The sequence below is a fragment of the Acanthamoeba castellanii genome, assembly GCF_000313135.1.
Source record: "Acanthamoeba castellanii str. Neff unplaced genomic scaffold scf7180000084624, whole genome shotgun sequence".
NCBI classification, from domain to species: Eukaryota; Discosea; order Longamoebia; family Acanthamoebidae; genus Acanthamoeba; species Acanthamoeba castellanii.
Genome location: NW_004457269.1, coordinates 20980 through 36032, shown reverse-complemented (window position 1 = coordinate 36032; position 15053 = coordinate 20980). Strand labels below are relative to the sequence as shown.

At 56.8% G+C, this 15053-nt stretch overlaps 6 protein-coding genes across 6 annotated transcripts in view; 2 read left to right on the top strand and 4 right to left on the bottom strand.

Annotated features, from left to right (window-relative positions):
• Window positions 1-311: 311 nt before the first annotated feature.
• ACA1_362140 (uncharacterized protein) lies at window positions 312-989 on the bottom strand (the record flags this gene model as incomplete). Its single annotated transcript, XM_004333717.1, has 1 exon — window positions 312-989. One exon carries the CDS (start codon window positions 987-989, stop codon window positions 312-314), a length of 678 nt encoding a protein of 225 aa, XP_004333765.1.
• A 2467-nt stretch (window positions 990-3456) lies between these two features.
• ACA1_362130 (uncharacterized protein) lies at window positions 3457-4015 on the top strand (the record flags this gene model as incomplete). The annotated part of the gene is made up of 2 exons (XM_004333716.1): window positions 3457-3548; window positions 3790-4015. 2 exons carry the CDS (start codon window positions 3457-3459, stop codon window positions 4013-4015), a joined length of 318 nt encoding a protein of 105 aa, XP_004333764.1.
• Window positions 4016-4423: 408 nt separating this feature from the next.
• On the bottom strand, window positions 4424-5719 carry ACA1_362120 (PhzF family phenazine biosynthesis protein; the record flags this gene model as incomplete). The annotated part of the gene is made up of 5 exons (XM_004333715.1): window positions 4424-4542; window positions 4642-4951; window positions 5054-5154; window positions 5256-5435; window positions 5536-5719. The coding sequence occupies 5 exons, from the start codon at window positions 5717-5719 to the stop codon at window positions 4424-4426; spliced, it is 894 nt and encodes a 297-aa protein (XP_004333763.1).
• A 100-nt stretch (window positions 5720-5819) lies between these two features.
• Window positions 5820-10901, bottom strand: ACA1_362110 (EGFlike domain containing protein; the record flags this gene model as incomplete). Its single annotated transcript, XM_004333714.1, has 17 exons — window positions 5820-6348; window positions 6412-6458; window positions 6576-6717; window positions 6817-6938; window positions 7238-7314; window positions 7602-7819; window positions 7962-8093; window positions 8167-8228; window positions 8289-8590; window positions 9088-9230; window positions 9359-9454; window positions 9560-9754; window positions 9838-9906; window positions 9979-10132; window positions 10235-10372; window positions 10557-10694; window positions 10781-10901. 17 exons carry the CDS (start codon window positions 10899-10901, stop codon window positions 5820-5822), a joined length of 2685 nt encoding a protein of 894 aa, XP_004333762.1.
• A 343-nt stretch (window positions 10902-11244) lies between these two features.
• On the top strand, window positions 11245-12684 carry ACA1_362100 (uncharacterized protein; the record flags this gene model as incomplete). Its single annotated transcript, XM_004333713.1, has 5 exons — window positions 11245-11522; window positions 11650-11992; window positions 12097-12261; window positions 12376-12444; window positions 12550-12684. 5 exons carry the CDS (start codon window positions 11245-11247, stop codon window positions 12682-12684), a joined length of 990 nt encoding a protein of 329 aa, XP_004333761.1.
• A 204-nt stretch (window positions 12685-12888) lies between these two features.
• ACA1_361990 (uncharacterized protein) overlaps window positions 12889-15053 on the bottom strand; it is a gene marked incomplete at both ends in the record, with an annotated part of 2299 nt that continues 134 nt past the window's right edge. The window contains 7 exons of the mRNA XM_004333712.1: window positions 12889-13115; window positions 13239-13660; window positions 13757-13931; window positions 14027-14182; window positions 14274-14572; window positions 14680-14749; window positions 14854-14990. Coding sequence (XP_004333760.1) covers window positions 12889-13115; window positions 13239-13660; window positions 13757-13931; window positions 14027-14182; window positions 14274-14572; window positions 14680-14749; window positions 14854-14990 — 1486 coding nt within the window. The remainder of the gene's footprint in view (window positions 13116-13238; window positions 13661-13756; window positions 13932-14026; window positions 14183-14273; window positions 14573-14679; window positions 14750-14853; window positions 14991-15053) is intronic.

The following is a 15053-nucleotide window of genomic DNA, read 5'->3' as shown; positions in this document are numbered from 1 at the left end:
CGGCTGGGGCGAAGTAGATCAATTTGTCGCTGTTGTGCTTGCATCAGCGTTCTCCGCCGCGGCGTCGCTGGCCGACTGCTAGGTGACCTGGTAACAATAAATCGACCAGGCCACACATAAGACATGTGTGCCCTTGACCGAGCCAAAACTTAGACCCCGTGGCGCAACCACCAGCATAGGGCAACTACCCAACAGCCAAATCATCAACCAAAAGCAGCAAGCAGGTACAGGAGGCAACGTTGCGTTTTATCTACATTTTTGTTTGGTTTTTTGTAGAATCACAGGGTGTGGTGGATTGTTGTACAAGCTACTTAGTCGAAGCCGGGGCAGCCCTCGTTAAGGTTGGAGGCGACGAAGATGAGCTGGAAGCGATCGCCCTGCCACGCGTTGGGCTTGTTCTCGCAGTCGAACCGCGACTCGGTCGGGTGCGCCGAGCAGTAGCTCCCGCTCTTGGTCGACGAGATGCGGATGGTGTCGTACGGGTAAAAGAAGTTGGCCTGCACGCCGGCGATCTTGTGGAACCGGATCCAGTCGTAGGGCAGCAGCGGCACGTTGCCCACGGCGCCCTTGCAGTGCACGTCGCCGTCCTGGCCGACGCCGCCGGCGCCCGTGGCGTTCTTGGGCCAGCACCAGCGCGAGCCGCCGACGAGGCCGCCAAGGAAGCCCACCTCGCTCACGGGGGCCTCCATCCAGCAGCCCTTCTGGACGATCTTGTTGTAGGCCGACGACACGATGAACTGCTGCACGCTCGTCCGGTTGGACTGGCGGCAGGTCAAGGGGCACGCCGCGGGGTACAGGGGCACGTCGGGGCAGTCGAAGAAGCAGAAGGCCGACGTGTTGACGTTCCAAATCTGGAACCGGTCGCGGTTGAACTTGACCGGCGCCGGCGGGTTGACGGGGTCGTACGGGATCGGGATGTCCTGCGCCTGGGCGAACCCAGCGAAGAGGGCGATAGCGATGGCCAGGGCCAGAAGTGCGAAGGACTTCATCGTGATGATGGGTGGTCTATGGGTACAGGTATGGGTACAGGTGTAGTTGTGGGTGTTGGTAGAACTGTGTTCTTTGAAGCTCGGCGCCGTTCGGTTTTATGCGAGACCGCAGCCAACCAGAATTGTAGTTCAGTGTCCAACCAACCACCGTGTCGGGAGGAGACGGTGCGCTCTGAGAGCCACTATGAGAGCCCACCCGGTTAAATCGGGGATACAAACTATGGTGCTGTTATGGTAGGTCGCGCCAAGGTCCAACGATCATGAGTTGATTAAGCGCAAGCGTGATTGGGTGTAACTCAAGCTAGCTCAACACTGAAATTAGTTGTGGCTCTGTTACGCCTGGGTGTCACGCAACACTAAGTCCGTCGTGGCTACCCTCGCCCGACCAACCCGGTTCTTCTGTGGTCCGCGGGACGAAAGTTCGTTCTTACCCCGAGAACGCAGCCCACCACCCGAAAGGCTTGCTGCCGTTATGGGCCTACAGGCTTGTTGCCTTGGCTGAACAGCCCGCTGAGTGCGGGGAAAGAACCTCGAAAGGGGAGAGTGATAAAGTTAAGGGATACTTGCCCATCTCACGCCCAAGGTTGTGGGCAAGTACTGGTTTGGTCCTGCTTGGCGGTGGCTGCCATGACTTTGTGCACTTACTTCCTTGCGCAAATGTCTCTACTGCGAGCGCCCTGGGTCCCGACTACCCTCGGCATATAGATAAATATATTTTTTAGATATCGCAGCACACCCCATTATTCTGGTCTCCGGTTGGAAATAAGCAACACTGGCTACAGCAGTTTACAAAGTTATCGATCGTGCAGGGTTGATTGTTGGGGACACATGCGCATGACCCGCCGTCACATCCGAATGGGCAGCACTGGGAGTTACCGCAACAGACTGGCGCACTCGAAGGGCAACACATCGCGCCAGCCGTGCCAACCTTGCAAGGGTCGGGGTGACCAGATGGAGCAGCCGGACCGCACACGGAGCAAAGAGAGGCTGCCTGGTGGTGGGCAGCCGCCCTTGTGCACTGGCCCGCTCGGTCGTCGATTTTGTCGGACATGGTCGCGCAGAATTGGGCGCATGCGCTGTTGCCTCTTCCTGGAGCCGCAACACTATACGCCGAGGATAGCAGCAACAGGAAGGAGATGGCGGCCAAAACACGATGCATTGCGTTCTCTGTCTGTGACGAGCAGGAGAAGAAGGGTGTGTAAAAACGGGTGGACAGCGGGTATATATATATGTGCAAGAGAAGGATGATTGGGGTTTTGTGAAACATACTACGTGAGGCCTGTGATGAGAGGTGTCATGGGAGAAACCGCCCATGGAATTTGTGTGGTGCGAGAATTGGGTTTGGTTTTTCGCCAGGAAAATGACTGTTTGACACTCCAGATAGTGCTACATCCCCCCCTGTTTAAGGGGTTTTTGTCTGGCTTAGTACAGGTTTTGCTAATGGTGTCTGCTGGGTCTTCAGAAAGGAAGAATGACAAGAATCTCAAATTCCTTGTTCCATATCACCAGCACAACAGAGGGAAGACTGCTTTAGTTATTGTGCAAGGTGACAAGTTCACTGCTCATCCCCCTTGAACAAGACCCAGCATAGCAAGGCGCCTGGGCTTGTCATATGACTCTCTCTCAACACACTGCAAGATGTGCTCAACATACAAATACAGCAACATACCCTACATAGTGGTGGACAGTCCATACTGCAGGTTTGGCACAATAACTACATATTAAATTTGGAAACAAACAAAAATGTTATGCACCAAAAAGGCAGGAGGAGCAAGTGGAGGGAGTATGTGCAAGGTGACCACAGGTACAAATAAGCCTTCCATCCTCACACTTTCAGCCTATATGCTTCACTATCACCCCAATATTATTGTCACCCTTGCACATCCACCTGGCCTGCACACTTTTGGCACTTGTCATTTGGTTGCACCTGCTCTCAGAGTACACCATTTCATCTAATTTTATTGAACCACCAATAAAAGCACAGAGCACCATGCAGAGCAAGCTTGCACAACTCAGGAGAATGAGTAAAATGGCAAGCATGCCTGACCATCAACTCAACACTGGAAGTGACATGAGGACAGCAGAAGAGAGGGAGGAGATGGTAAATGAATTTGAATGTGAGAACACAGAGAAGAAAACAGCCACCAAGCACTGCAAGACCTGCAGCACCAGTGCTCATATGCTCAACATTCTTGCTCAATCCAAATGTGAACTTCCCAATCACATGAGAAGGATGAGTTCAAGCTCAGCATCTTGCCATGTCCTTTGTCACCATCCCCTTCATCACTGTGCCCGTTGCTGTGTCCTTGGCCATACCACTGTGTCCTTCATCATTGTGTTCAGACAGCAAGGTGGCTTTTCCCTGGGAAGTGGTGTTGCAACATTGTCAATGTACATTTTGCTTCTTCAATGGTATTTTGGGTGTCCCTGCACTAACTAATACCATTTCCATATCCAGAACAACAAGATGACATTCATGTTGTTGCATGACAAGGCTGCCATTAATAAGGATGAGTGGGAGGACTTCTTCCAGCACTGCAATGCCCTGCACACTGACAGGTTCTGGACCACTACATGAGGTGAACAATCCATCAACTGGAAGAAGCTCATCAGCTTAATGGTATATGTCATTGTGTACACATATGCAATGAAAAAAATCACATTTCAGTGCAGCACCCAAGTCTAAACACATTCTCACTCTACCACTTATCCACTCAGAAGCTCAATGAGGCTGAACAGAAGACCCTACAAGAAAATCTGCACAACTACACATTTTGAAGAAGTTCCTCAGTGTTGACAGTTGGACCAAGACTCCCACCTACCTCAATAATTTGTATGCCAAATCCATTACCATCACTCCTCTCTATCTTCACAATCAAGTGATTTCCTATTCAATTCTGCTTCACATCCTCAAGCTCATCTCAGCTGAACAGCACAAACAGATCCTGGCAGGCAACAAGTATCTCATCAGCAAGAAGAGTATGCTTCAACTTTGCTCCTGGGCTGTGGGTTGCTGTGCATGCTGATTCAGATGAGGATCCCCAAGGCTCTGACAACATCAGTGGGTCCTTCTGATTTGCAGCATGAGCCAGCCAACCTGCACACCTGCTGAAATAACACTCATTGCACATGGAGCCAAGGCTATACAGTATGGAAACCACACTGCTGCCTTGCTCCCTCTCCAATCAGTCCCACTCCTGGATCAGTCAGCGCCCATTCATGCCAATGTCATCTTCCAGGTCATTGAACTCCACAGAAAACCCAAAGGTTCTGATTTTCTTGAAGCGACAATGAACCCAGCAGTCATGCTGTGGTCCGTTGGCTTGGGTAGTTCACGCCAAGGCAACAAACCTGTTGCCGGTGCTCTCGGTAGAAAATGAGAGTGAGACTCACTTTATTGTTTTGGAGCGAAGTCAAGCAAATGTGTCCCAACGTCACTGGCTGGCGTCATCATAATTGGGCGGGCGGCGCAGGTGGGCGTGGAAGACGGTCACCGCCTGTCCGCTGATCAGCACTCGCCCCTCGTCGGTGACCTCGAGCCGCAGCTGCCCGCCTGTCGCGAGTGTGAGTGTATTTTATCTTAATCTTTATCTTATCTTTATTTATTTATTATTTAATGCACACGACACAGGCGCGTGTGGGGGGGGGGTACCGCGCTTGGAGGCCTGGAAGGCGCGGAGGCTGCTCTTCTGCAGCCGTTGGCGCCAGTAGGGCGCGAGCCCACAGTGCGCGGAGCCGGTGACCGGGTCCTCGTTGACCCCGGCCGCGGGCGCAAAGACCCGCGAGACGAAGTCGACGCCAGAGTCGGAGTCGGGAGACGGACCCTCAGCGCGGGCGGTGACGACGGCGCATCGCGAGGTCACGGCGGCCAGGCGCGCGAGATCGGGCGACAGGCTGACCACCTGGGCCGCCGCGCGCACCTCGACGAAGAGGTCCCACCTGTTGCGTCCAACCGCCACCACCTACAGGACACACACACACCGACCACGCACACACACACACACAGCCCCAAACTCAGAAGAACTCAGAACAGAGCTATGACGGAATGCACCGACGGTTCGAACCTGATCCTCGGTGAGTCCCAGCGAGGGGAGAAGGCCGGCTGGCACCTCCGCGGGCGGAACAGCCACCGGCGGCTCGGCCGGGAAGTCCATCTGCAGCCACTCTGCGGCAGCACACAGTCAGCAACGTGTGCGCGTGTGCGGTGGTGCGTGCGCGTGTGCGGTGGTGCGCGCGTGTGTCGTGCGTGTGTGTGGTAGTGCGTACCTTGATGCTTGTGCACAGTGAGAAGACCGGCCTTGCGCGTGTGAAAGACAATCGGGAGGTGCGGCGCGACGCGCTTCGACTCGAACAGGGCGTGGGCAGCCGCGAGCGTGGCGTGCCCGCACAGCTCCACCTCCACCGTCGGTGTCAGCCATCGCAGCTCGTAGTGCGCCTCCCCCTCGCCTGCCCAGCGAAACCAAAAAAGAGGGAAAAATACAAATATTTAATCCTAAAATAGAGATAATCAAAATAAATAATAATAAAAATGAGGGAGTGGCGGCACTTGAGGGCAGGAGGAAGGCAGTCTCGGAGAGATTCATCTCGGCCGCCAGGTGCTGCAGCCACTGGTCGGAAGGCCAGCCGCGCTGGTGCTCTCCCGACGAAGTGGGGAGGAAGCACACAGCCGCCGGATTGCCCTTGAACGGCTCCGCCGCGAATGCGTCCACCTGCACCACCTCCACTTCCATCTCGCCACAGCAAAAGATAAAAAACAAAACAAAACTGCACACGAAACGAAACGAAACGAAACGAATAGAACTGTTTTTTTGCTTGGGAGCAAGAGAGTGGTTAGAGACCTTCCTCCTCTTCGGTGAGGACCCAGGAGAGGCCGGTCTGCTGGCTCCGTCGGCGACGCCACCGGACGACGGCGATGATGGCCACGGCCACCAGGCCCACCGCCACCACCCCGCTCACCAGCCCGAGCACCACCACGGTCGCGAATCGCTCCCACCTCTCGTCGTTCGGGTCGGCGCCGCTGCCGCCACCGCCGCCGGGCGAGCCCGGGCCGATGGCGACGGAGAAGAAGCCGCGGTTGTCCCAGTGCTGCAGCCGGGAGGCGGCGTCGCTGGTCGTGTTGATGAGTCGCTCGGCGAACACGCTGGGCGCGGTGGCGAGCAGGGCGAGCACGGTGGCGTTGGTCGACGCGCTGGCGTTGGCCAAGGGGTGGCCGATGCGGAGACTCATCAGCGAGAAGGCGACCACCACCGCGTCGGTGTTGCCTTGGTGGTCCGCCTCCACCCGCGTCTGCGTCCAGTTGTGCACGACCACGCTTCCGGTCGGCACGCCCAGCAGGCCCGTCACGTGACGCAGCCACCGCCTGTCACCAAGAATGTAAGGATACATGTATAATAGAAGACCACTAAGCAAAGAGAGTGCGTACGCGCGCTCGAGCTCCTGTGCGTCGTCTGACGCTCGCGCAGACCGAGACTGCGCAAGCCCATCACGTCAGATATGAGACACGTTGTGTGTGTGTGTGTGTGTGTGTGTGTCGTATGTGTCGTGTGTGTCGTGTGTGTGTCGTGGGCGATTGGTGGGTGCGCGTACGGGTTTGTGGGGCGGGACAAACGCGGTGGTGAGGTAGTGCATCTCGACCTCGTAGCCGCGCAGAGCCACGCCCGCGTCGCGCTTCTCGACGCATCGCCAGTCATTGAAGCAGCGCATGTCTGACCAAGATCCATTGCACCACCTGCGGGTGAGCAAGCAAACGGACAAGAGGCCGAACCGAAGGAGTCACTTACCCGAGGGGCAATCGCCGCACACACCGCCGCAGTGGTCGGGGCCGCACGCGACGAAGCCGAGGCCGTCGCAAGTCGACTCGCACGCGCACTTGCTCAGAAGGCACACAAAGTTGTGACCGCCGTGGCTCTTCCTCGCCTCGCTGCAGTCAAAGTCGATGCTCGGGCACGACTGCGACGACCGACCGGTTGGTGAGCAACGGCTGTGGTGGTGCGTGGTGCGTGGTGCGTGGTGCGTGGTGCGTGGTGCGTGGTGCGTGGTGCGTGGTGCGTGGTGCGTGGTGCGTGGTGCGTGGTGCGTGGTGCGTGGTGCGTGGTGCGTGGTGCGTGGTGCGTGGTGCGTGGTGCGTGGTGCGTGGTGCGTGGTGCGTGGTGCGTGGTGCGTGGTGCGTGGTGCGTGGTGCGTGGTGCGTGGTGCGTGGTGCGTGGTGCGTGGTGCGTGGTGGTGATAAGTGAAAAGGCCACACGTACGCGTCCGCACTGGTTGTAGCCGCACTCGATGTCGGCACAGGAATCATCGCAGTAGCATTGACCGTTGAAACAGTGGCCTGTGTGTATGTGTCGGGCGCGCGTGGGCGGCGTCAGTCGACTGACGAAGCGGTCTCAGGGAGGAACCACAGGGATCTACCCTCGGAAGTGTCGGAGCAGTCGCCGCACGAGCCGCCACAGCCGTCCGGTCCGCATTGCTTTCCGTCACAATCAGGAATGCAATCACATTGGCCTGCGCAGCGTGTATATGTGTAGTGTACGTGCGTGTCGTGCGTGTCGTGCGGGATGAGTTGTGTGTGTGAATGGCAATGTTCAGGAAGGGGGTTGAGAGCTGTAGTGTACGTACCCGTCTCGAGGCAGACAAAGTGCTCTGCGCATTGACCACAGGAACCGCCGCATCCGTCATCACCGCACGCGCGGTTGTGGCAGTTGGGGACGCAGGTGCTGTTGCCGCAGCCCGCCACGTGACAGGTACCGCCGCAGCCGTCGCTCGCTCCGCACTCCTTCCCCTCGCACTGCGGGACGCACACGCAGGTCCGGCTCTCGTCGCACAACCATCCGTCCCTACCCGTACAGCCACCGCCGCAATCAATTAATGAACAAAATAATACGTAAATACGTAAATAAATACGTAAAATAAACAATTAAACTATTATAAAAAAGATACAAACAAATAAGAATAAAGAAAAGGGTGAAGGAGATGTACGGGCAGGGACAGATGGTTTGGCCGTCGCACAGGTAGCCGCACATGCCCGACGCGCAGGTCTCCTCGCAAATGACGCACTGGCTATGCTCAGACTCGCAGATCTCGTCCTCCAGGCACTCACCGCATAGTCCACTGCGTAGCCGCACACGATGGCCAGGTCAACCAACCCGAACAAGAAGCCATTCACCGTCAGCCAGCCACGTACTTGCAGGAATCGGATCCGCATCGTCGGTCCGGCAGGCACTGCGGCGTGCATTCACAGAAACCCTGCACACACACACACACGTGAGTATTGTGTGTTGCATGGAGCGCATGGGCGCGACGTACGTCGGGCGAGCAGTGCTGGAAGTCGTCGCAGTAGCCACAGGCGCCACCGCACCCATCTGGTCCGCAGTGCAGCCCCTCGCACTGCGGCGTACAGACCCTCTCCTCCTGCTCCGTTTCTTCTTGGCCTTCATCTGACTTGTCGTGGACAACGTCGGCTTCGGCTTCGGGCTCGGGCTCAGCCGCGACCACGTACCGCCTGCGCAGGTCGTGCCCCTGCTCCAGCTGCTCATCAGCATCGATCGGGTCGAGCACAGCGTCGTGCTCGTCGCCTTCGTCTTCGTCTCCCTCGCCAATCGCACGCTCTATTAAATTAAGAGAGAGAGAGAAAGAGAAAGAGAGAGTGTTGCGGGTCAGCGCAAGTCATCGTTGCCCAGAGAAGAGGAGGCGGGGTGGAGGTGGCAACGCATACCATGGTCGGTCGCAAGGATTTGGGAACAAGAGAGACCGATGGTTGATGCGTTGCTCCCTCCACTTGCTCACTTGCACAGAGTAAATGGGGGATGAATGATGCCGTACACGTAGAGCGATAATGTGGTGTCTCTTGAGTCGAGAGAACACAACCGCACACGCACACACCGACACACGCGCAGCCGCAAACACGCGCGCGCAGACAAGATCTCAAGTCCATGATTTATTGTGGTAGACGACCACAACTCGCAATAATATGAATAATAATAATACTTAAAGTGGAGCGAGTACAGGGACGGTGATTATGAGATAACAAAACAATAACAAAAAATATTTATAATAACTGTACTAGGAACGTGTTTGTGGATGGATCAAAGGGATGATTAATTACCTGCCGCAGCAAGGTCGCAGGCGCGGCCCGTCCATCCGGGCTCGCACACGCACGAGTGGCCGAAGTCGCACTTGCCGTGCACGCACGACGGGCGGCAATCGATCAGCATCTGTCCGCGGTTGTTCTCGTAGTTGATCTCGTGCCTGTGCATCACCACCCGCCGATCATACCAAACAACAGCAACAGCCACAGCCACAGCCGCGACAGTCGCTCGAAGGTCAACACAGTCGCATGTGAATATGAAAAAAAAATGTTCGTGTTGAGAGCGTACACTTTGTGGTTGGGGTTGACCACAACTTCCAAAATGTAGGGACCGAGCTCGAGGCCGGTGACGTCGATCCATTGGCAGTCGAGCCAGTACGGATACCTACCAATATCGAGCCCATGTACGTTGCGTTAGAACACCACAGACAACACGATACGACGCACAACACACGACGCGATGCGCGACAGACAGACAAAAGACACGCACCAGTCGGTCCAGCCGATTTGGATGCCCTGCTGCTTGTCGGTGAACTTACGCCTCACGAGGCTCGCCGAGGACTGGTCTCGGCGGCGCGAGTCGATAATGGTGGATCCGCTCTTGAAACCCAAGCGGGTGTTGTTGTGCGCCGACTCGAACTGCGGGATCAGCGCGAAGTTCACCCAGTGGGTGAAGTGCGGGTGCCTGTGTGGATGGACAGATGAATGATCGCATATGAGTGGGACCTTGCGCTTGCGATAGCGATTGATGGGAGGTGGCGGACGCACTGGTGGCACTGGTGCCAGAGGTAGCTCTCCATGTAGTCACCCGGGTCACCAATGAACAGATCGGCATTACTATGCGGCGGAAAGAGTGAGCGCGAGCGCGAGCGAGTGTCACCCGGCGGCGGCGGGTTTGGTTACTCGTACCCCTTGTTGAGGGTCTCCATGGAGAATCGCAGGAGCTTGGAGGGGCGAGCCTGCGCGCATCCCTCATCAACCGCACAGCTGCAGGCCTCGAAGTTCTTGTACTCGACGTAGGGGCGAATGGTGTCCATGACCGGAACCAGATCAGGTCCGATGCCTGTGCACACGGTGGTGCGATCGAAGGCGAGCGTGTAAGTAAAGTCTCAGGTCGTGGCTTCTTCTTCAAGACTGGTCATCGAGAAGAAGGTGTCAAGCGTACGGGAGTCGCTATCGCAGTGGTTGCCGTGGGCGTCGCACACGCACTCGCCCTCGAGGCTGCAGTACGGGTGGGTGAAGGGGAGCACGCCCACCAGCCGGCTGCAGTCGTCGCCCGTGTAGCCCACCGAGCACTTGCAGCCTACGTAGTGGTGGTAGTGGGCAGATCAGCAACCATCATCAAAGTCAACAACAGACGCCGTAGACGCCAGCCAAGCAGTGGTCGAAAAGCGTGTAGAGGCCAAAAGATGGCAAGGGCTTGAAAAAACAAAGAGAAGAGAAAGATGAAAGATGAAAGGGGGTTGGTGGTGGCAAGGAGAGAGTACCATGGGGAGTGCAGTGGCCGTGCTTGCCGCAGGAGTCGCAGGTGGGCTCGGTGCAGTTCACGCCCTTCCAGCCCTGCTTGCACGCGCACGACCCATCATCCTTGCAGGTGCCGTGGAAGAAGCAGTGGACGCTACACCCTGCGCCCCCCCCAGCGAGTCCAAAAATAAAATTATAAAATTTAGAATAATAAAGAAAAACAATAATAACAAAAGGGCAGGCGTACGGTTGTTGAGTTCGCACTGGTTGGCGGCGAGGGGCGTGGGGCGTTGATTCTGCGCGCCGGTGAGGGTCACAAACAGCAGCGCAAGAGCGCACAGAAACACGGCGACGGTGTGTCTCATCATCTCCGCGATTTCTAGACTGGCTCTTCAAAAGCACAGCTACACCTTTCCAACAGATGAGGTCAAAGGTTTCTTTATGTTGAGGCGGTGTGCTGTTTGGATGGATGGATGGAACGAGAGAACCCGGGCAAGTCAGCGACGCCCAGCAACGAAAGCACAACACGAAGAGAAAAAAAAACAAGTTTTCGGTGTATAGACGCCGGGTAAAATCCGGCCATCGATTCGGGAAATATGGCGGAACCTACAACGCCGGCAAACTGTTTTTTGAGATCGAATTGAATCGCGATTTTGTTCATTTTACATATACATCCGAGATTGGCTCAAGAGATTACATAGAAAGTAGAAAATGAGCACGCAGAAGGTGGCGAAGCACAACACGAGGAAGCTCCTGATGAAGGGAAAGTCGAAGAAGGACATTAAGGAGCTGGTGGTGCCATTGGTGAAGACGCCGCCCCAGGGAGGCATCGTGCCGCCTTTCACTGTGTTTCTTCACATGCGGCGCAATGTGATGGTCGTGTCCGTCCCTCTCCACCGGGTGCCTGACAAAATCGTGCAATTCGATGCCGATGCGAAGAGATTTTTGCTCGACACCACCAAATTCACCAGAAAGCCGTTCCATCTTGAGTACGCAACTCGCAATCCCGTCACTCTCCACCACTGCTCACCAATTCCGATTTAATTCCAACAGATCAGTGTTGAATTCATGATTAATCTCTACAATTAATTAATGAAACAAATTTTCAATTCGCAGATTCACATACCCGGAGGGAATCACTGTCGATACCTCCTCTGTGGACGCCAAAATCGAAAACGGCCAGTTTGTCGCTTCTCTGTCTCTTCTCTCCGTTCCCGAGGCCTTCAAGCAGAAGACGGACGGCATGGACGTGGCGGCGGACAAGTCGCGCAAGCGAAAGCGAAGCGGCGCGGAGACGCAGCAGAACGGTGGCGCCGAGGCGGCGGCCACGACGAAGGTCACGAAGGCCACTCCTCCCGCCGCCGCCGCCGCCGCTCCTGCGGCGGCCCAGAAGACGAAGAAGCAGCCCGCCAAGAAGCAAAAGAAGGGTCCCAGCGAGAGCTCCGAGAAGCAGATTGACGTACGCGCACCACACGACACGACACACGACCAACGACACGACACGACACACGCACATGACATGGTCTAACGTGCTAGCGACTTGGCGTGTATGTGCGTGTGAAGGCGCGGGCGGTGAGCTTGGACAAGGCCATGGGCTTGATCGACGAGCTCAGCTCCAAGGAGGAGTCGCAGATCAACCAAAAGCTGAACAAGGAGAAGGAGAAGAAGGCCGCCTTCAACGCCAAGGAGAAGGAAAAGCGACAGAAGAAGCAGGACAAGAAGCAGAAGGTACTCTCTCTCCCCCCTGTGTGTGTGTGTGTGTGTGTGTCGTGTGTCGTGTGCGGTGTGTGTCGTGCGCGCTCCATAAGAGTAATGGTCTGATGGGGTTCTTGGCCGTATCAGATTGATCAGCTCGTGGACGAGCTCAAGAGGGAGAAGGACGAGCAGGAGCAGGAGAAGAAGCCCCTCAAGGTGCATCACCCCTCTCTTCACCTTTTCTCTTTCTCTCCACCCCGCAGTTCATCTCACCAACTTGTGTGTCGTGTGCGTCACGTGTTGTGTGTGGCCCACGTGCAGAAGGCGACGCCAAGGAGGGTGTCCTTCGCGGAGCCCGGCAAGAAGGCCGCCGCGGCCAACGGCGCCGCCTCCCCGGCCAAGAAGCCGGCCCGCAAGGCCGCGCCCCAGAAGAAGAAGAAGACCGCCGCTCAGTAACTCCTCCTCTCCCCCTCCATTGTCCACTTCACCAAAAAGAGAATGAAGGAAAGAGAAAAACGAAGCAGCTCTGAGTTGTTTGCGTTTTGTTTCTTGGTGTGATGAGGCTTTATGTACACGACGACGACTATTACAAAAACGACGAGTTGGAGCGAACTACGTGAGAAACGAAGATGATGATGGTGACGGTGACGGTGGTGGTCATCAGGTGATGTTGTCGACGCCGAGGTTGAAGGACCAGCGATAGACGGACGACTGAGGGGCCTCGTAGAAGGAGAAGGAGAAGACGCGCGAGAGCTCCTTGGGCGCCACCCCGCCGCCGCCGGGTTCGTTGAAGTCCAGCTCGTCCCCCAGCAGACGCTCGGCGAGCACCAGCGACTGCTCCCCGCCCGTCACCAGCAGATTGTCGGTGATGTTTGGCCCGTGCGTTACTGTCGTGTCGTTGGTCGTGTCGTGTCGTATCGTATCGTGTCGTGTCGTGTCGTGTCGTGTCGTGTCGTGTCAGTTTGGTGACAAGAGAGCAAAGCGGGTGGAGAGGGGAAGAGGCCGAGTACCGAGCAGGGGCCAATCGAACACGCCCTGGACGTTGCCGGTGATGGTGCCGTTGCCCACCTTGTCGATCACCACGCGCTGGTGGACCCAGGGCGGCGGCGACGGCATCAGGCGCGGCTCGCCGCCGCCAAACCTCTCGGCCGCGCGGCCCCCAAGGTCGCTCTCCGTGTCGTTGAACGCGTCGCCAAAGTCGTCGTCGTCGATGTCGGTGTCGTTGAACGCGTCCATAACGTCATCGTCGCCGACGTCGATGTCAGGGTCGCCCTTGGTATTGCCGCCGTCGTTGCCGTCTTTGCCGTCGTTGCCGTCGCCGCCGATCTGGGTGATGTGGACCCCGGATTCGGACGTGGGCACCGGCGCGGTGACCAGCACCATCGGGTCCTTGCTGCGCACGCGCATCACCAGCGCCAGCGTCGTGTTCGGTCTGTATAGAAACGACGACGCCGCCGCCGCCGCCGCCAAGTTAAGATGTGGACCGCACATGCACCACCGCACGCACCACCGCCCACCGGTGAGGTACCTGGTGAACGGGAAGTCGGTGATGATGAGGTCGACGCGGATGGAATTGGAGGTGAGGTTGTGGCCGAATCGCTGGTCGATGACCTTGCGCTCGCTCACGCTGCCGTGGACAAAGAAGATGCTGTCCGTCGTGTACGCGTGCCAGTTCTGGATCTTCGTGTCGTTCTGCGTGCGGTCTGTGTGTTGTGTGTGTGTGTGTGTGGTTCCACGCCAATCATCAGCATCACTCATTCCATGGAACACACGACACGACACGACCAACGACACGTACTCAAGACATTCCAGGAGTCCCACACGGCCTCCTTGCCGGTGCTGTTGCCGAAGATGAACAGCTCCTCGCCGCGCTGGTAGCCCGCGAGCCCGTCCGTCTCCTCGTACTCGATGATGTGCAGAATCTCCACAATATAGTTCACGCTCAAATACCCGCCTGTCATTGAAATTTAGCAAAAACATATTCAATGACTATGAAGGAGGGAAATAGGAAAAAAAAAATGTAGAAAATATGGGGCGGAGCGTACCGCGAGGGTCGGCGAGGCTCCAGGAGAACTCGGCCTGGAAGATGAGGTTGTCGCTGCCGTCGCCCGAGAGCATGCGGCACGTGATCTGGTCGTTGGGCTTGCCAGTGGGCGGCGGGCGCAGCGCGTCCCGCTCGGCGTGGGAGGTCGAAGAAGAAGAAGACGAAGCGCCCTTCACCGGGGTGAGACTTTCGCCGGAGGGCGCGGCCCTGTTTCTGTTTCGCTTGTCTAGCGTCGATGGTAGCGACGACGACGACGGCAATGATGATAAAGACGACACGCTGGCGCTACTGCTACTACTGCTGCTCGGAAGACTACCATTAGCACGACACACACGACACACACGACACACACGACACACACGACACACACGACACACACGACACACACGACACACGGGAGCAAGCACCTAGAGGTGCCTTGAACGGAGACTACGTTGCCCAGTACGGACACGGTGTAGCTCCTCTCCGTGTCCACCGCTGCAAGAAGAAGAAGGTCATGCGAGCGTTACAACCACCGCACGACACACACGACACGACACACGACACACACGCAAGCGGGAGAAATGGGGTTGGGTGCGTACAGTAGTCGTAGAGAAGAGCGCCGGTGCCCTTATGGGCGGTGCCCAGATGGAACACGAATATGGGGATGGAGGCCGCCAGGAGGGCGTTGACCACCAGCAAGAACGTTCCCACGCTGAAGAACGCCACCCCATACGACCTTTGTCCCCCCCCCACAGTCGTGTCAGCATCGTCGCACGCACCACGCGACACGCGACACACA